This window comes from Mesoplodon bidens (assembly GCF_964165515.1).
Source record: "Mesoplodon bidens genome assembly, chromosome: 4".
NCBI classification, from domain to species: domain Eukaryota; kingdom Metazoa; phylum Chordata; class Mammalia; order Artiodactyla; family Ziphiidae; genus Mesoplodon; species Mesoplodon bidens.
The window spans coordinates 94,228,678-94,249,431 of NC_138160.1; the positions used below are offsets into that span (position 1 = coordinate 94,228,678).

The following is a 20,754-nucleotide window of genomic DNA, read 5'->3' on the forward strand; positions in this document are numbered from 1 at the left end:
GTCATCGTCTTTTATCTATTTATTTAAGTGAATTTACAGTAGATCCCAATTTGAGATCTCCTATAATTTCCCAAAGTGGGATTCTGTGTGCTGTGACTTTCTTTTAAGCCTTAAACAAAGCTTGTGTATCTAAGATTGCAGTTTTGTTTTTTTCACCCATTCTTGGTTCAGGGGAATGGCAGTGGTGGCTGTTCGTCCCAAACAAGGCAGATGGTGGCGTTCTCCTAGAAGGAGCTGAGCAGAGCAGGGAAAGCTGAGCAAGAGGCAGGAGTTTGCAATTGGGGGAACCGCATGGCCCAGAAAGCAGACCCAGTCCAAAGTCAGAAAACAGGCCCAGTTCTTGTAGCATGAGCTCTCAAATACTTAAGACCTAAATGTGTGTGGTGGCTGTGGACTGGTGTAATTTTGAAAGAGAGGTGGTAGACAATTTGCATTCTGGGATAATTCGAGGGCATCAGGATGGTGGAAAGAACCCAGCTTCAGAACCTGGGAGCCTGGCTTGAGTTTGAGTCCTATCCTACACTGTGTGACTTTGGGCAAGTCATGTGACCTTTCTGAGTTTCAGTTTCCTCTTCTCTGTAATGATAAGACCTATTTACAACTTACCTTCAGGTTAAATTAGGTAATGCATGCAAGATTGCTTCGTACAGTGGGATGTGCCATAAATGTCCCTGGGGTTGAGCAAAGATAGTTTCTGTTAGACTCTCCCACAAAACCGGCACAGCCGTCACATTTTGTGCCTCAGACTCCCTGACCAAAGTGACTGATTGGGACATTGAAAACATTGCAGTCAGCCCGATGATTAGGCTACCACATCTAGTGCTTTCAAAAATAAACAAAAAAAGCCATACAAGTCTGTTAACCAATTAATGAGGTGTAGTTCTTAATATTATTTATTAAATGTGAAGCTCATTTACAGCATCTAGAGAATCAGATCTGGAGGGAATCTTACCTAATTTTCTCCCCTCCCTTCAAGCAGGGCTGTATCAAATGTAAATTAGCCCTGACAGATGGTTGTTGGATTCGGTTTCTAAATTTCTTAAAGAAGATTTCACAGTTTTCCTCTCTAAATTCTTTTAGTAATTTAACAATTCTTATGCCAAGTTCTTCCTTACAGCTGACCTAAATCTGTAGTTGTAATTTAAGTCCTTATCCCCCTACTCCTGCCTTTACCAGAGATGGAGAAGAGCGGGTCAGCAACCTTAGGATGGTCATAACCCTTTTTAATATTGAAAGAAGAGTTGCTCAGTGGGACTCACTCTCCACCTCGTCCCACCCCTGCCCCACCCCCATATGCAACAGCTAGCATTCTCTGAATCATTCATGGCGATGACACCAGTCCCCTGCCCTGCCCCTCTCTGAGACACTTGGCTACTTTCAGGCAGCTGGGCAGAGTGTGTTGTCAGCGGACGTGTGGATCTGGGGAGGATGCAGGCTGCTTCTTCCTTTCCTCCATATGTTTTGTGCATAATTGAGCCTTCTAATAAATGAATCAGGATTTAACAGTGTTTGGTGGGTACATGACACATTTATCTCATAAACATGGAGTTTTGCAAGGATACTTATCACAGGTTGCTTTGAAAATTAGGCCTCCCCAGTGCCTTAGTTTGCTCAGGCAGTAAGCCATGAAGCTACCACTTTGCATGCTAAAAGGTAGCACTGATTGATATCTCTGCTCTGCTGGACTTGGTCTTGGAAGACATTGAGCTAAAACTCTCCTGAGTGCAGTGTACATTCAGAAGCACACTGACAGTCTGAAAGAGCGGACGGGCTTCCCCAGCACTCTAAGTTGCAATTGGCAAATAAGTGACCATTGAGGAGAATTGAGCTCATTAAGCTGTTCCCAAGTGGTTTCAGAGTGGATCCAGTTTTTAATCTGAATGTGTGTACTTTTATGTCTCTCTAGGTTTATTACCCAGAGCTTTCTGTCTGGGTCAGTCAAGAACCATTTCCAAACAAGGAAATGGAGGGAAGGCTTCCTAAGGTAAGATCTCTAGCTGACATTTTGTTAAGGTTTTTTGGTTTTTTGGTTTTTTTCCATTTAGAAACAATTTTTTTTCAAAACCCAATTATTTCTAATTTTAATACTCATTATTGTCTACTATAATAATCCATTAACCTGATACTATTATGACCTTGGAAATAACATATACTACAAAAAGAAAAAGAATATCCTAAAGTCCCGTGACTCTTACAGTTCATACTATCTTTCTTGACAAGTCCAAAGTCCAAAGCAAATTTTCATTTAAGAATCATGGAACCAATTTGTCAAATGTACCTTTTACAGGTTTTTAATTTGTTCCATTCCTGGGTGGATAAACTCAAATATGAGATATCTAACTAAAAGATATCTTAAAAGTATAAGATGGTGACAGTTTTGTCTGGTAATAATACCTGACTATCTGATAAGATTACCCATGAAACAAAACAGAAAGAATATAAAAAAGCTGTTGTATTTTTTCTTCTAATTTTTAGCCTAAAAATATTTTCTATAGACATGCTTTCATTGTTCAGATATCTTAAGGCGTGACAATTCTCTGCCTTAAGAAAATTTGTAAAATTTACATTTTAGATTTTAGCAGCATTTCAAAACAGCAACAACAACAAAAACATTTACCAGTTTCTACTGTAGATACCTTTGGACTTTCCTGTTAGGGTAAATATCAGTTTGACCTTAAGCAAGGAGGACTGTACTTTTTACCACTGACCTATTGATTTTGCAATTAAAAAAAAAATAGAGTCCATTGAAAATAAAATTTCCATTTAAAAGTTAAGTGTAATTGACCAATGGAGAGGACTCCCCAGCTACTACTATCATTTCAACTTTGGGAAACTATCTTACTTACCCTTAATGGTTTCAGCAATTTCCTATCTTTTATTAACAGGCAGACATTAGTTAAAGAGATTATGTCTACTGGCAGTTTGCACTGGAAGAAAACAATTCTAAATCACTTTTAATCTTTCAGAGAATTTCTGAAGGTCAAGGTTGAAATCATTGGCAGCAAAGTAGGTGAACCAAATGATTTGGGCCCTGCCTGACCTAGAGTTGTTCTGATCTTGTAGAGTTGGAGTGGAGGTGTGCTAAAATACTGGAGCTTTACTTAAAACACACCCACACCCCACCTCCTCAGCAGGACCACACCACCGGGGGCGCCATAGAGTCTAGACATTCTTTACTGGGCCACCTCAAGGCATAATTCCCCTGAGTAGCTGAGGGGAAGATGGGATTATGGAAGAGAAGGGGGAAAGTATAGTCTTTTCATTAGTTCGTGCCCCATCGAGGCATCCAGAGGTCCTCTCTTTGATACTGGTGGCATCAACCAGAGGGGCAAGACTGGGCAAGTTCCTCAATGAGGTCAACAGTGCCTCCCTTTCCTCTTGGAAGGCCAGTCTGTGTCCTAGGCCTTGCCTGCATTGAGGTATGCTCCAGGGGGCTGGCATAGTGGATCCTGGAATTCAGGTCTTCTGTTATTTTGAGTTCTTTCCTCTCTAAATATATGAATAGTATTTCAAGCATAATATATTTGTCCTTTTTCTAGCTGTTGCCTTCTGGAAAAGCACGTCTTTGCATAATCATATGAAAAACAATCTTGGCTTACTTGGCCCAAAGCACATTATTGAGTAACTGGGGGATTCATATACTAACAGTCATCAGCAGAGAGGGCCATCCTACCTGAGGTACCTCAGTGAAGGGACGTCTAGGAGCACATCCCCTCCTCCAGCCTTCTGGATTACTCAAGTTCCTCAGTCCTGTAGGGACCATTACATGGTGGATGATGGAGGAAGATATGACACTGTATGAATTCTTGCAGGGCCTTACTTGTGGGGAGTAAGACATCTTTGTGTCTCCTCTTCAAAATACCTCCTCCCCTTGCTGCAGAAGCTTGAAATTCCTTTAATGGGGGCAGAAATATCTTTTTTTTGTTGTTAATGAAGGACAGGAGGTAGGGACTGAAATCTAGTAAATTCCAGCCTCCAAAGGGAGTAGGCACAGAACTTTATCTCCCCAGGAGCTCCCCAGGGTGCCTCATAGCAGAACTCCCTGCATGGTTTACCACCACTGCCTTGTTATCCTCCAGTTATTTAGGTGTCTCCCATACAGCAAGTTAATTAAGGGCAGGCTGGAGGGACTGCTTTTGTCTCTGTTGACTTAAAATCTAATAGAGTGCTCAATCCATATAGTAGGCACACAAAACATGAATAATGAAGGGAAGACATGTGTGAACATTTTGGGTCCTTGAAAGAGAAAAAAATAGTAAACATGATAAATTCAAATCTGAAAGAATCTCCTTCACATTTTTTTTTCCTGAAAGGACTTCTTTCTCAATTACCCAGATCCCACCCAGCTCTTTATTTCATTTTGTTGTATATTTTTTTATGGAGATAAGAGATTAGTAAAACTGAGACTTATATAAGGACCAACTGATGTTCTATATATTCACTTCACAGTACGTCTGAAGGAGGCAGTGTTAAGGCCAGCCATGCAAAGAGCATAGCTGTTGAGTGAAATGTGTTATGAACTTTTGATTTCCCTTTCTAGGCCTATGACAGCCATTGAATTCTTCATTTGTCCAAAACTTAAGCTTGTCATATCCTGAACCATGATGCTAACTGGTTGATAGGGGAGGAGAAACAGACATTAAAGACATCAAGATTACAGTGGATTTCTTTTTTTAAGTAGTGGGATTGCATGCCAAAATTTCAAGATTGAAATTATTTTCACAAGTGAAGGGACCTGCCCAATACAATGCTTTTGGATATTTATCTAGATCCTTAAGTGTGTGTAAATGATAAATTATATTTTAATTTAATTTTCTGGTTTGGTCCTGTTGGTATTTAATGATACCAAAACAACCTCTAATTCACAAACTAAGACTAGAGCATTAAAGTACGTACTGAGTGGATTTCATATACATTCTAAAAATGTTACATGCTCTCAAAGTCTGAGATTTTAAAAAAATATTTAGGTATAACAGATGTTTAATATGGGAACCCTATACAGTAAATAAGTCTTCTTAAAGTTGAATTATCTGTTACATTTAGTTCACTCTGGCGGCTGCTGAAAACATTTATTTGGTTTCAAGTTGCTTGGAAGTCCCTGACTTCTGAATTAAAAAAAAATTCGAATAAAGTAATTTGCAAATCACAAAGCAAGATTATCACTTTAACCCAAGTACTTATATCCAGTCAAATTGGCTTATTATAACTATCCTGTTAGAACATGTGACCTGAACAAAAAGGAAAAGAAAAAAAAAACATCTTTTAAAACCATAGTGGATAATTTTTTTAAAGACAACTCCAGTAATTAAGTGTTAGGCTAAAAGAGACTCTTGTCAAATGTTCACTGTATTCATTTCTGAATGAGGCATAAAGTCTAGTTGTGATAAGACCTTTATTTTGCATCATTGTTTGGGCAAATGGGCTTCATTGTCCTGTCCTCTTGCTGTTTGGTTGTGATGGGGAGCTTCTCCCCATGGGTACTCAAAGGATCATCAGTCACAGTGCTTTTGGATTCTCCTAGTCAGAAACACGAAACCCTTACTCATCAGGATCGTGAGGAGAGACTAGAAAAGCCCCAGTCAGTCCAATCTAGCTGAATCTCACTCTCTTCTGGCCTTGGTTTCCCACTAGTCTCCTCCTTTCTGCAGCCGCTGCCTTCCCACCCCCAGCCCACATGATTTCCCTCCCAAACACTCCCCTGCCTTTGGTACCCACTTCTGGTTCTTACTGTAAGGCCCATAGGGACTGTCCCAGTTGCTTCTAGAATAAACTGTACATAAATTACATTTGTGCAGTTGCGGTATGCTTTAAATATTTTTATTATGTATTAGAAAACAAGTATCCCTTCCCACCACGGCCACTGAACTCTTTTTAAAAAAAGTGTTAGCACTCCTAGGACCACCTCTCACCCAGTCTTTTGTCGGGGGTCCGATTGGATTCTGGAAACTGTCTTCAGGAACCTGACTCTGGTGAATGCTGTCTCCTACATGGCTCGGCCCAGCCATTAGGGACGTGCTTGATGCCACTGCAGCCACGGTGGCTAGTGTTTAGTTACTTCATGTGCCGACAGACCTAATATTTACATTCAGGTGAACTGTGTTTAATATGTAAACTCTGCAAAACACCAGGAGTTCAGGGATAAAAGGCGGGAGAGAGAAGCAAAGGTTTTCAAATGGTTTTAGGAGCGTGACTCAGGGTGTCTCTTTTCTGTGTGTGTCTGTCTGTGTGCTCTTCAGGGAAGACTTCCTGTTCCAAAGGAAGTGAGCCGCAAGAAGGATGGCCAGACCGAGGCTGCCTCCCTGCATCCACTTGGCAGCAGTGAGCTCCACTCCCCGGGAATCAGTTACCTCCTCTCTTTTTAATCACCTCCATTTGTATTACACATGGTGTATGGGTATTGATGAGGTCATGGTATCATATATGGGATTTTTTTCTGTGTAAATCATCAAGTATAAGAAGAAACTATGGGACTCTGAGCCTTGCTTTAGAGAATTTACAGTGGACAAATAGGTATCATCAAACCAGTTTTTAATCATTCTGACTCAAGTGAAAACGCTCAGAATTTCACACTGTGAATCCACGTTTACAACCCTTACAGGTGGGCCTTCAGGCCTGGTTTGCTACGACGATGTCTTCCACAACTCAAACCCCCTCTGCTCTCACACAACCGGTCCACTTCTGCCTTTTCACTCACACAGCTCCCGACTGCTTCTTGCAGAGGCTGAGAGTCCCCATTTTTTTTTTTTTTCATTTAGATGTAACAAGCCTAGTAGTTTATGTTCATCAATTGTCTGTATATCTCTATATTTTATCCATGTACTCTTTCGATGTATAGAAGTAGTTTGAAACTCATTGTTTCCTTGTGGTAAGTGACCGAGATGCTGCCACAGGACCTGAGACACTGATGAATGGTGCTATTTTGGACTTTCAACATGCTCCTTGGCAAGGTAGCTCTGATGGAGTTATTTTTTATTTTCATGTTCTAAGAAGGTGTTGGTACTCTGTTTCCCCGAATGTTGTTCTCTAGACTGGATTGACTTGTTCTCCTTGTGTCTTCAGTGTGGCTTTCTTCTTCAGCGTTGTAGGTTGAGTGAGTGCCACCACAGAGCAGGAGAGACCCACGTCTCATGGGCTGGCACTCCTGGACACGCAGTCACTGTAGCGGGAGCAATCACAAAACTGTAATTTCCTTACCAAATCTCTTCCTTTCCATAGCCTCGCCTGCCTCACTTAGAGAACGAAAAGCAATAATTTGACAGGCATTTTTAGGTGTCTCTTTTGGTTCTTTTCATTTGAAAGAATATTTGGGGAAGAAAGGGCAAACTTTTTTTTTTAACAAATGCCCTCTGGAAAAAATCTAAAAAACTGACATCTCAGTAGGAACATGAAAATTACACCTTTCCCAAAAATTAGGTTGGAAAAAAATGTTTTTACCAATTTTTTTTTTTTTTTTAAAGGCAGAGCACTCTTTTCCGGCAGTTCTGATAAGCAAGGTGTCGATTTTACATTTTTGTCCTTGCTCCCAAGGAAATGGACAAACAAAAATACAATCAGACAATACCATCCACTCATGGAATGTTGTTGTGTTAGCCAGTCTGAAAGCCCACCTTAATTTTTATATAACTGTCTTTTAGCTCTTCCTTTGACAGGGCAGGCTTTGTTCTGAACTGTCCCGCTTCTGACTGTTACACATCAACCGACGCATGCACTGCACTTCTTCGTTCTCTTCTTGCTCCCCCATTGGCCTGAGTTTCCTGTGCATTTCCCCCTTCCCTCCTTTGTTAGAATAGGTATATCCGCTGTGTAAATAGAGCAAGAAAACAGTATTCTGCATCTGTGGCATTTCTGTAGAGTTGCAGTTGTGTACTGCTGAATATGCAGGCTTTTGTAACAATGTGATCTTTACTGATGCACTCACAACAAGTACCCAATGTATTTTAGCTATTTTAGTAGTATTCAATAAATATGCAAGCTGTATGGTAACTGGCTTGGCTCATCATTGGAAAGGCCTACTTTTGAATGCTTTCACTTGTTCATGTTAATTCATGTGCTCTCAGAGCCCCAAAAGTAGACCCAAGGACAAATATCAAAAGAGATAGAATCAGCTCTGCCTTTCATGCATTTTCCCTACTGAGGGTTTTATGAGATTAGGGGCTAGGCAGTGGCTCATTAGGATGGTATTTGCAGAGCTGCCTCTGGGTACAAAGGAGAATTAAACCGAGACCCTTTTATTTCTATATTTTTCTCTTTCAGGGCACTCCCACACACCTCAAAACATTCTTTTTTACCCCTTGCCATAAAGACCTACTCTGTGGTATTCTTTACCCATCTCAAAAGATACCTGACCTTGCTGCTTCATGGAATATTTACACACACACACAAAAGTGTACAAATGTATAAGACAAAAGGCTTTATCCACTTGTAAGTGGATAAAAATTTGAGATAGGATTTTAAATCATGAATTCATATATAGCCAGCTACCTGGAATCTAGCAAATGATAAGCTAACATCACAGCTGGGAGGAGTTACATCTTGTCTTCTTGCCCTGGTTAAACTGGAACAGGAAAGGTGATGAGGCCAGGCCAGGAGGACGGTAGGCTGGGTTGCTTTATGCCCCTCTGTGTTAATCTATTGCCACGTAGCACATTACAACCATACCTGACATCTTGGAACAACAAAATTTGCTTGTCTCACAGATTCCATTGGTCAGGAATTCAGGAGCAGTTGAGCTGGTGTTTATGGCACAGGATCTGTCCTGGGTTTGCAGTCAAGAGGTGAGCAGGTTGTAGTCATCTGAAGGCTTAAACAGGGCTGGAGAATCTGCTCCCAGTATGGCTTGTTCACATGGCTCTTGGCAGGAGAACTCAGTTCCCCCATGCATGGGCTTCTCCACAGGGCCACTTAAGTGTCCTTATGACCTCTGGCTTCCCCCGCAGTGAGTAATTCAAGAGAGAGCTGGGAGCAAGCCATAATGCCTGTGACCTATTCTCAGAATCACTATCATCCATCATATTCTATTCATTAGAAGCAAGTCACTAAGTATAGCTCACGTTCACAGGGAGGGAATTAAGCTCTACCTTCTGAAGGGAGGAGTATCAAAGAATTTGTGGACACATTAGAAAACCAGCACACCATCTGAAGTTAAAGCCTCAGGGTAATTGTAGGCCAGGGGCTGGAAGTGAGAACGGCTGAGAGCAGACCTATAGCTATTTCTTTGATTGAAGAAGTTTTTACAGTCCTTGGACCTCCAGAGACTGAAGGCAAATGAGGAGAGCATCCAGGAACTATAATACTATTTACTAATCCAAGTGCTATTAGCCCTGAAAGGAATATTTAGAAAATGTTAATGGAAGCTGTAAAAACAGGGAAGTTGAAATAAATGACGTTTAAAAGTCCATCCAACTAAATGGCTTGGGTTTGATGATGACAACTCCCTCAGTCCCCATGAAGCTTGAAATACTAGATAATTGACCATGCACTTCACTCTAAACTTGCAGGACCCACGTGTGAATCAGCTACGACTTGTTCAGGGTTAATAAACTGCTGAAGCGGAGCTGGAGCTAAGAAACTGGAGCAGTAGCTGGAGTCAGAGCGGGAGACCCAAACTTTAGTTAAAGACTGCTTTGTTCTCTCTCTAGAGGTAAAAATATCACCCAGTTGCCTTTGGGCGGACAGAGATTGGTAACTAACAACCGCGGACCAGATATGACCTGTAGACTGGTTCTGTTTGGCCTGCAATGTGTTTTATAAAAATGTTGATTTAATTGCCAACATTTACAAATTGGAAGATTTCACATGAAAATTCAGGTTTTTGGCTTCCCTTGAAAAATGGAAGCTGAGTAGCAGCCTCCATCTCTGGTGAGGCCTGGCCCCTCCATTATCCAGTCTCACACCGCTAATCTCAGACCCCATCTGCTTTGTTCATTTACATCACCTGCCTCTTTTGGCCTGTGAGTTTGCAACATGAAACTTCTAGTTTCAGAAGATGGTGATGTGCTTATTTGCATCAACAAAGAGCCAGGGGATCTTCTACCTTCTGTTTGATAGCTGGAGCACGTGCATGTCTGTGAACACCAGACTGGAAACAGAGGCTCCTCATTACTGGTCCCCAAACAGGGGCTGCTGCAGTTCTCTCTGCACCTCTGGGCCCTCTTTTCAACTTTTCAGTTATTCTCCTCCAGTGACTGAGATCCCCAGGCTAAAACATCTTGGACTGGGTTAGGTTAGGCTACATATGGGTCTGATAAATGCATGGTTTTCAAGCCGGGGTATGTGTAACTCAGAGTATGTGAAGTCTTTCCAGGGAGTACATACATGCTCATGGATATTTTTAAGGAACTCATTTCTAGATCCTCTATGCAAACTAGACGTGTTCCTAAGATTGTTCTGCTGAGAATGAGTCTGTATTCACAATAGTCCTCTCCCCACATTATATAAAAAAAGATACAGGTCTCATACATCCCAACTCTTAATATAACAAATTGCCTTAATATGACACAAAAACCCCAGATGTGGCAAACAAAGAGAAAGTTTCCTTTAATGATTAATCATAAGTCCATAATGCTTTGGGCTTTCCCTTCTTATACACACAAACTGACAGATTAGAAAACACAGAAGTGAGGTGTTTGGACTCATTTGGATTTTCAGAATTCAGATAACACTGGTAAAGTGGAGTGATGGAAATAATGACAATTTTTATTTAATGCTTTTTCCTCTTTCTCCTCCTGACTCTTGTCAAAGAATGCCTTGCACTTGAGGGAGAGTCCTGAGAGAGTGAAGCAAAGAGAAAATCAGTAGGAGACATCAACTACCCAAAATGGCTTGTTCATGTAATTGTAAGCAATTTTTTCCCACTATTCTCCATACTTATCCCTAGGATATTTCTTACCTGGGAGGAAAGTAACTTAGAACAGCTAAAGCAGTATAAGTTTGCAATGCTGATTATTTTCAATGTAATTAGGATGCCTTTTAAAAATACTCAATTTTTACACGATAAAATGGATAAAACTCAAGAATAAAAAATTTTCATATGGATTCTTTCAGACTTGATGTGCATTAGTTAATAAAATTACCAAAAACCTGTGGTATCAAAACATAGCATGAAATATTTGTTTCAATTATAGTCAATTCTCATCATATTCTATCTTATAAAACGTTTAATATCTTTTTCATAACAACAACAAAAAATATTATGTGCTGCTAGACTGATAAGCAGCCTAGAACCTTTCTATTATTTGTGGTGTTTCTGATTTTTACACCAGTTCTTACTTATTCTCCAAAGTCAGTCGGCAGCATTCAGTAACCTCACACAGTTTTACTAGAGATACATCATGCCTTTTATCATTCTTACTTGATTGAGAAAGTGTATGGATCATTTTGTTTTTATAACTTATTTAAACATGCAATAATTAATTATATTAGCTCTATATCATTTTCATTCTGATTGGTTTTAGTGATCAATTTCGTAAGATATGCTTTTAATTCTCATTGATTTTTATAATAATCCTCAAAATAGCTACTTGAATTGAAAAATGAAGTCAAAGTTTTTTTTCTGACAGAAAGTGAATCTGATTTGACTAATTGGTTTAACAGTGAAGACTGGCTCTGCCAATGAGGTTTGTGATGGACATGTTCCGTAAATGGGCTGAACCTGCAACTCCAAGGTAACAGTAATATGGTTAAGGGAAGAAATAAGATTAAAATATTTTATCCAAAAGCATTATTTTGGCAAAAGTATGAAATTAGTAATATATCTGGTTTTCCTTTCATTTCTGAAGACATGGGATTAAAAAAGGTGGGTCTAGGTAAAAGCGTTACAGCATAATTAACAATCATTTGGTAAATCGTAGCAAAGATCTTTCTTCCCAGAAATTGAGAAAGTGAATTAGATTCTAATGACGAGAAGAAATCTCTTTGCAGGTCAGGGTGCTTTCCAATTCGTTGCTTATAAGAAAAACGCAGAAGGACCTAATCAAGTTGTCAGGTGACAGATTAGAAATATTTTTTGATAATAGATCATTATATGAATTTTGGCATATAACATGGAAGGAGATCAAAGAGTTGAATTACATTGCTATAATAAAACACTTTCAATTCCTACAGTTCATAGCTTAAAAACAAACAAAAGAAATAGAATTGATGACAGCCCCTGTCTCATTTTAGCAATAAGTAATATTCATCCACGGATACTAGAACTAACTGAAAAAATTCATCGTCTCATTGAGGTGCATTTTCATTATAATTTCAATTTTTGTGTTTAATAATTAATATAATATATGCATGTAGTTTTAATTAGTAATGAATTGCTAATAATGCTAATTCATCCACGCAGATTTCTTTAATGCTTACAGTTTTATGGTCACAGAAGATAAAAGTTTTAAAATTTAGATACATTTTTTTATTGCAGATAAATGTGATAGGGTGATCAATATTTATTAACATAAGATTCTTAGAGGGAACTGGAATAAAAATTTAAGTTCATGAAAGAAAAAGTCAAATTTCTGCAAGTTAAAGAATTGTTTGTTTTTAAAAATAAAATTATGGATTATCAGTTGCACGGTGTTGGATTTTATTGTATACATTTATGAAAGAGATTCAACTTTTATGTTAAAACAGAAACATTTACAATATACTCCAAATTATAACCTTTGAAAGTATTTAAATTTACGATGAAAAACTTTACTATTAACTTAAAAATTGCATGATGGAAATACTCTATTAAGATTCTCTTTTTTTAGAACAAAAATGTTTTAAGATCTCTGAGCTAGATAACCACGTATCCACTGGGCTTTGAGGAACTCACTCTTGGCCAGAAATACTTCTCACCCAGCGCCAGTGCCTGAATTCCCCCATTATTCTTCTGAATGAAGAAGCCTTGAAGTTTGCTGGCCATGAATTTAGTGCACTGCAGGGAACAAGACTCCCAGGGAACACAGCAGGAATGAATTTTGATGGGGAAGGGAAAGAAAGATCCAGACTGCCTGTCAATGGATGGTCCACCGAGGCCCTACTGCACAGGGAAATGGCAGGAGGAAGATCTCAGAGATCAGTCTTCCTGGGCTGCGAATTCAGTAAGTCGGTAATTCTTCTCAGAGCCTTTACTTCATTTCCTTACAAGGTCAAATCTCTTTAGTGCTAATCCTTTTCTTCCAAATTCTTTTAAACACTTCATTATACCTCTATCTAGCATATCCAAAAGGCGGGGGTGGTGGTCAGTGGTCACAGGAGAAGGGGGCCCAGATCAGTGAGAGGTGGGGTTATACAGCAGGCTCCCAATCCTTGAGTCCTTGGGACCCCAGCACTACTGGAGAAAAGCCTATAGCGCGGCAGGCAGCTTGGGCATCAGGGCAGAAAAAGGGGGTCGTCTTCTTTTATTGTGTGTGTGTCCATTAGGCTTACCTCTGAGCATAACTACATAGAAATAATGTGAAATGGATCTATTCCCTCTCACAATACACAGTGCCATTAACACATAGCTTAGCTATTTCCCTGAGAGACCCATGCAGCTAACGTGAAAGCCTCATGGAATAGAGAATCTTAAGAATGCATTAATTTGCTGATCCTTCAAGTTGGGCAACTTTAATTATTAGTTGGAACCTTTCTGAGCCTAACGCTTGTATTACTTTCCACCCACCCTTTGGTCCTAGCTGAGTTCTCAGAGCTACAGAGGTTAAGTGGGCTCTTCCACACAACAGCCTTCCGTGTCCTGCTCCCTCACCTTTTTCTCCTCCAGGCAGAACTGCCTCAGTTCCTTTAGCCAGTTCCCCTGTGATCTGTTTTCTGGAGCTTTCAACCCCCTATTGCCCTTTTACAAGAACCCTTGTTTGTGGCTGACCCAGCTCTTTTTTAAAAATGATAGCCGAGGTCTGGGAAGGATCAAGGGCCGAGGCTTACACCAGGGACACATTATATGGCTCGCTGGCCATCGGGGTGTCCTGTGACGTAGGTAAGCTGGGGGAGCAGGGGTCCCGTTACTGTCCCTACAGCTGCTGTAGAGCCCCTTGCCCTCTGCTCCCTGACACTTGGGGCAGCCCCAGTCCCGAGCCAAGTCTCTGTACACCCCTCACCATAGTGTCGCTCCCAGTGCCCCTGAGAAGGAGGAAGACAGTCACGTCTTTTCTCAGAGGCCCTAGACCTCCTCCTCCCTCGTCTCCCTGGGCTGTTTGTACCTATGGTTCTGGAGAACTGCGAGAGGGGAGCAAGCAAGGGTAGCCATTCAGGCCTCTTCGGAGGCTGCTTCCCTGTCTCGCTCCTTCAAATCCCAAAGCTAGCTTCTGAAAAGCAAATGTTCCCTGCAGAGCTAAGGGGCACGGCTTTCTTGGAGAGAGGGGTAACTGGGATGCTCTAATTTGTCATTAACAGCTAGGATCTGCTTTGTCAGATGTGATAATGAAGGAGCATTTGATGTGAGTTCTTGTGGAGGAGGACTAGCTTAGAGGGACATTTAAAAAGTGGGGTAGCAGCTCCTGGGAAGAGTGTGAAAAATAGCCACTTGCTCATTGTCTGTGTAGGACACTTGAGGAGCTGCCACTTATATCACTTCACATATGGCCCCTCTGCAGTGGTACGAGGTCAGAATCATTAGCTCGGCTGAGGGATAATTAGTTGCCCAGAGTGGAATAGCTTGTCTAAGATGGCAGAGCCTTTTCCTTAATCTTTACATTTCCTACACACTCTTACATGGTTTTGGGGGATGCAACACGGTGTTAAACGTTGACTTAGCATGCTGCTCATCAATTCCATGCCTAGGTGTTCAGCCAAAGAACTGAAAATATGTGTACACAAAACAAATGTATATGGCAGCATTATTCATATTAGCCAAAAAGAAGGAATGACTTAAATGTCCATCAACTGATAAACAGCTAAACAAATGTGATATAGCCACACAATGTAATACTGTGCAGCAATAAAAAAGCAATGAGGGCTTCCCTGGTGGTGCAGTGATTGAGAGTCCACCTGCCGATGCAGGGGACACGGGTTCGTGCCCTGGTCTGGGGAGATCCCACATGCCGTGGAGCGGCTAGGCCATGGCCACTGAGCCTGCGCGTCCAGAACCTGTGCTCCGCAACGGGAGAGGCCACAACAGTGACAGGCCCGCATACCGCAAAAAAAAAAAGCAATGAAACACTGATACATCTACAACGTGGATGAACCTTGAAAACCTTATGCCTAGTGAAAGAAGCCAGTCACATAAAGTTACATACTGCATGATCTTATTTATATTAAGTGTCCAAAATAGGCAAATCCATAGAAATAGAAAGTAGATTAGAAGTTGCCAGGGGCTGAGGAAGGAGAGAATGGAGAGTGACTGCTAATGAAAATGGGTGATTACCATGTTCTGGAATTACATAAAATGTCATGGTTACACAATCTTTTGAATATACTTAAAACTACTGAACTGTACATCTTAAATGGATGAGTTTTATGATACATTAATTATGTCTCAATTTTTAAAAATTCAACAGTAAAAAACCAATCCAATCAGAAAATGGCAAAAGACATGAAAAGACATTTCAACCTAGAGAATATACAAATGTGGCAAGTAAGATTTGAAGATTGTTCAACATCATTAGCCATTAGAGAAATGCAAATGAAAACCACAAAGAGATATTACTACACACCTATCAGAATAACTAAAATAAAAATAGCGCCAACAAGGGCTGCTGTGGATGAGGAAAAACTGCATTGCTCATACATTGCTGGAAGGTAAAAAGTTCAGCCCCTTTGGAAAACAGTTTGGTAGTTTCTTAAAAAAATTCAACATGCAACTAACTTGTGACCCAGCTATTGCACATCTGGCCATTTATCCCTGAGATATGAAAAGTTCTGTTCATGTAAAAGCCTAGGCCTGAATGTTTATGGCAGCTTGATTCATAATACCCTCAAACTGGAAACAAACCAGATGTCTTTCAATGGGCTGGTTAAACAAACTGTGTACACCCATATCATGGAATACTACTCAGCAATAAAAAAAAAATGAATTATTGATACATGCAACAACCTGGATGAATCTCCAGAGAATTAGGCTGAGTGAGAAAAAGCCAATCCCAAATGCTTACATACTGTATGATTCCATTTATATAACTTTTTTTAAATGACAAAAGTGTACAAATAACAGATTAGGGGCTAAAGAGAGGGTGTGGGCAGGATCAAGTGATTAAAACACAACATGGAACTTCCCTGGTGGTGCAGTGGTTAAGAATCTGCCTGCCTATGTAGGAGACCATAGGTTCGAGCCCTGATCCAGGAAGATACCACATGCCGCGGAGCAACTAAGCCCGTGCGCCACAACTACCGAAGCCCGGGTGCCTAGAGCCCATGTTCCACAACAAGAGAAGCCACCACAATGAGAAGCCTACACACCGCAACGAAGAGTGGCCCCTGCTCACCGCAACTAGAGAAAGCCCACGTGTGGCAACAAAGACCCAACATAGCCATAAATAAATAAGTTTATTAAAAAAAAAAAAAAGCACAACATGAAGTGATGGAAATGTTCTGCATCTTAACAGTCTCAGTGTCAGCATTCTGATTGTGATACTATGGTACAGTTTTGCAAGATGTTATGACTGGGAAAACTGCGTAAAAAGTACATGAGATCCCTCTGCATTAGTTCTTACAACTGCATGTGAGATTACAATGATCTCCAAATAGAAACTTTAATTTTAAAAATAGAGGAAGAAAGAAACATTGAATGGTTGCAAAATATTCAATTATAGCAAACTTTCTTATCTATTACCTTATCTATGATGAAACTCTTCGCCCCCAAAGCTATATATGTATCTGTCATGTCTCCTTATTATATTTTGCCAAACTGCTTTCCCAAAAGCTTGTACCAACTTACACTCTTATCAACAGGGTAGGCACAGATACCTGTCCTACGACATCTTCACCAGACTTGGAGTACTCACCTGGTTTCCAATCTGCTAATTTTGTAAGAGTAAAATAGTACCTCATTGCTCCTATTTGGGTTTCTTTTTCTTTCTTTTTTTTAGTGAGGATGAACATTTTAAAATGTTTATAAATCATTTATATCATTTTATGATTAGTCTATTCATCAAGGACCAAGGGATTCCTCTGACTCTTCGTGCATGAAGCAATGGGCACAGGAAAACATTATGAGCTGGTTAAAAATTGATTGTCATTTATTAAAAGATACAGTGAAAGTAACAGGTTTGGGTGTTAAGGAAATCCTCAGGTGAAATATAACCAAGAAATGGGGAGATGAGCAGGTATAACCAGGGCAAGGTCAGAGTTGGGGTCTAGACATGATTTAAGCCTAGGAGAAGTCAGGAGGTGATTTCTGTATAGATAGAGGTATTACAGCAAGAATTTCACAGATAAAGAGTTGCTTGTAGCCTTTCCCAGTGGAGAAAAGGAGCACAGAGGTGGGTGGGTAAATATACAAAAATTGTGCAAGAATTAAATGGCATAGAAATACAAATGGCAGAAAGCTAGAGAGGTAGCCCAGGGTACAATTTTAATCCCAGAAACAAGGTTCTAGTCTATTCTTTAAAACAAATATGGGGTGAGGGTTGCTTGAAGATGTGTGTGACTGTGCATGTAAAGTGGGGAATGGGAAATGTCAGATTGGTGATCGTGGACTCACCTGAAAGAAATGTGAAAGCAGAAAACCATCTACACCGCTTATAACAGGAATAAAGAGGTATCAGAGAGCTTGTGACTGTTTTTCAGGTAAAGGACACAGAGTTAGAAATGAAGAAAAAAGTGATCTCTCTAGACCAACCTTCTAAATCTGTAAAAGTACAAGACTAGAGGACCCTCCTGTGACCACAGATGGATAATCACATCTAAATTACACCTGCTGGAAAGAAAAGGGGCCCATATTGTAGACTCTGTGTGCTGGAGAGAAGTAAAGAGACCTCTCTACATCTCATCTTCTACCCTCAGCAGGAATCTCCTCTGAAACCTTAGATAAACTTCTGGTAAGACCAAAGACAGTTTCATCTTGGATACTGACCTTGATAGGAATTTATTTCAGCAAAAGATACCTTCATCTATTTTTGTAATGCTCTAACTGCCAGAAAATTACTTCTTTGAGTTGACTCACTATTTTCCTATTTCTCACTCTCACCCATAAACTGTAGTTCTCTCTCTGGAATCACACAAAACAATGACAATAACAGTTTATATTTACTGAGTGCTGGCTATTTGACACTATGTACATTATATGCATTATTTCCTTTAGTTCCCACAACAACCTTAAAAATAGGTAATTTTTATTATACCTGCCTTACAGATGAAGAAATGGAAGGCAAAAGAGATTATGTAAAATTCCCAAGTTGATGTATGAGAACAGCCAATATTTGAATTCAGGCTTTTTTCTAAAGTATGTTTTTAGGTTCTGCTAAGCTGCCTTGCAGGTCTAAGCCTGTGCCCTCGTGAGAGCCCTGTTAAGTTCTGGAAGCCAGCTCCTCCATAAGAGGTACAGATTTCTGCCATCAGAATATTGCTACGGGCTTCCCTGGTGGCACAGTGGTTGAGAGTCCGCCTGCCGATGCAGGGGACATGGGTTTGTGCCCCGGTCCGGGAGGATCCCACATGCTGCGGAGCGGTTGGGCCCGTGAGCCATGGCCGCTGAGCCTGCGCGTCCGGAGCCTGTGCTCTGCAACGGGAGAGGCCACAACAGTGAGAGGCCCGTGTACCGCAAAAAAAAAAAAATTGCTACATCTGCTTCTAGAAACATCTCCATGAAAAGTATGGTCAGATGACATAAAAGGACAGAGAACTGGCACTTCAGATTTTATGAACTGTTTTGTGCCTATTTATTAATAGATGTTTGCTTAAGAAACGTTTGATGGACGTGTGGCAGAATTTGTTTGGAGACCTGCTTTCATTATAACTTGGTAGTGACTTTGTGGGGAGGTAACTAATCTCACCCATTTCTATTATCTACTAAAACACCTGCCATTATTCACAAGAACAAACTAAAAAGAACCTCAGTGAATGATCAAACTGGCTCAGGACAGTTAGCAACAATTGGTCTTAAAGACAGGTTTCCAGGAGTGAGCATGGTATGTCAAGGGATCTGATCAGTGTAGAGTGGAGAGTGTAGAGTGTCCCTCTCTCTGGACACTGACCTCTCTGCTCAGTCCAAGATCGTGGCGGCTCTTGGCAGGTTCAACATCACGAGACCTCCACTGGAGCTTTAAGGACTCAAACTCCAGCCTTCATCATTTTCACACTTGCTGCTCGTCCATCCCAACTTTGGACAAGCTAACGTGAGGTTTTGATTCACTCAAGGATAGCTTGTCTATGTAGAAAAGACTATTCAGGTGTTGATTTTGTTCTCAAAAATTGATACTCACTTTGTTAAAGTCACTGCTTTTTAATAACCTCATTCTTCCTTAGGCTGTAAATTCAATGTATAAATCCTGTTATTCTAGTTATGCTTAGCAATTTTAGCAATCACTCTAATCACCTTTGAACAACATTTGATCACATTTAAAACTAGTTAATTAAACACTTTCACATATTTTACATTGCATTAATAATTTAATATATTTTATTTCCATTTAGAGTAATTTGTTTGCCTGATTGGCAAACTTTCCCAAGTACTAAGTAATTCATATAAATCTAATAAATTAAGTTTATAAATATTATGAACCCTGAGTTATCTTAAGTGGTACTGTTGTATCATATAGTTAGTAAGAATTCCACTGCAAACCAGAAGTCTGAATCAGTTACTTAAATATTTTACATTGAAGTTACAAAGCTGTCATTCAAATGCAATTCTCAAATATTACAAGTATGCAAAATATTGAATTTTAAGCTTCCTTGATGCAAAAATGTTGATATTATTGGGTTTTAATTTTCTAAGATATTTCTCTACTCAATTTTCAATTCTGAGATTGAAAGATGCTTACCTTTCAAGGAGGGCAAGTACCATCGTTGTTAACTGATGACTAGTGTTTTTGGCCTGGACCTTGATGAGATGCAGTACACTTTTTTAATACTTGATTCCATAACTTTAAGAAAAGTATGCTATGTGATCTACATTTTTGGATTCAAGACATACACATTTTCTATTTTTTCCTGAAGTCTACTCACAGAAATCTGTAACTCCCCATTCGTGTGCCAAAGTGACCACATGATTGATTCTTCGTCTCGCAAGGTCTATACATAATCATCTTCCTGCCCAGGCCAAAAGACCTTTGACCATGGCCAGATCCCTGCATTCTTTTTCGTTGACTTTCTAATATTACAAATTATAAAATGAATATTAGATGTCTCCCCTGTGACTTGAAGTCATAGGTGATGTGAAAATTTTACTGACAGGCTTTTTTTTTTAATCTAATCTTTGGTTTTTATCTGGTCAGACTTAGGCTGAGATCATTTCATATGCTAACTCTGCCATCTTGTCCAGTTTCATGTCATCCTTGAATGTGATAAACTTCTCCTCCTTATCTGAGACACTGATGAGAGTATTGACTGGAACGGAACACCGCATGGCATTTTGGTGTGTCTCTCTTCAGCTTGTCTTTGGTCTGTAAGTCAGCTTCCTTCAGAGATGTCATGCCTGTCTGCTCATGGGAGTCATCTGGGGAGATTACCAAAACCTGACTTCTGGAATTCACTCCAGAGCCTAAAGAGCTATGGCACAGTCAACTATCTTGGACCATTTAACAAGCTCCCCAGGCTACTCTTAAGCAACTGTTTTGGCAGTAGTCCAAGGATTAGCTTTCATCACTGCTGCCTCTTTTTCCCTGACTTGATTACAAGGACAGAACTTAGACT

General features: G+C 40.1%; 1 protein-coding gene across 4 annotated transcripts in view; it reads left to right on the forward strand.

Annotated features, from left to right (window-relative positions):
* The window catches only part of NREP (neuronal regeneration related protein), a 29,734-nt gene extending 21,751 nt beyond the window's left edge, over nt 1-7,983 (forward strand). For all 4 annotated transcript variants that reach the window (XM_081233270.1, XM_081233269.1, XM_081233271.1 and 1 more), the window contains exons 4-5: nt 1,907-1,984; nt 6,237-7,983. In XM_081233270.1, the coding sequence (XP_081089396.1) occupies nt 1,907-1,984; nt 6,237-6,362 (204 nt within the window). In that variant the 3' untranslated portion in view covers nt 6,363-7,983. The remainder of the gene's footprint in view (nt 1-1,906; nt 1,985-6,236) is intronic.
* Nucleotides 7,984-20,754: the final 12,771 nt, after the last annotated feature.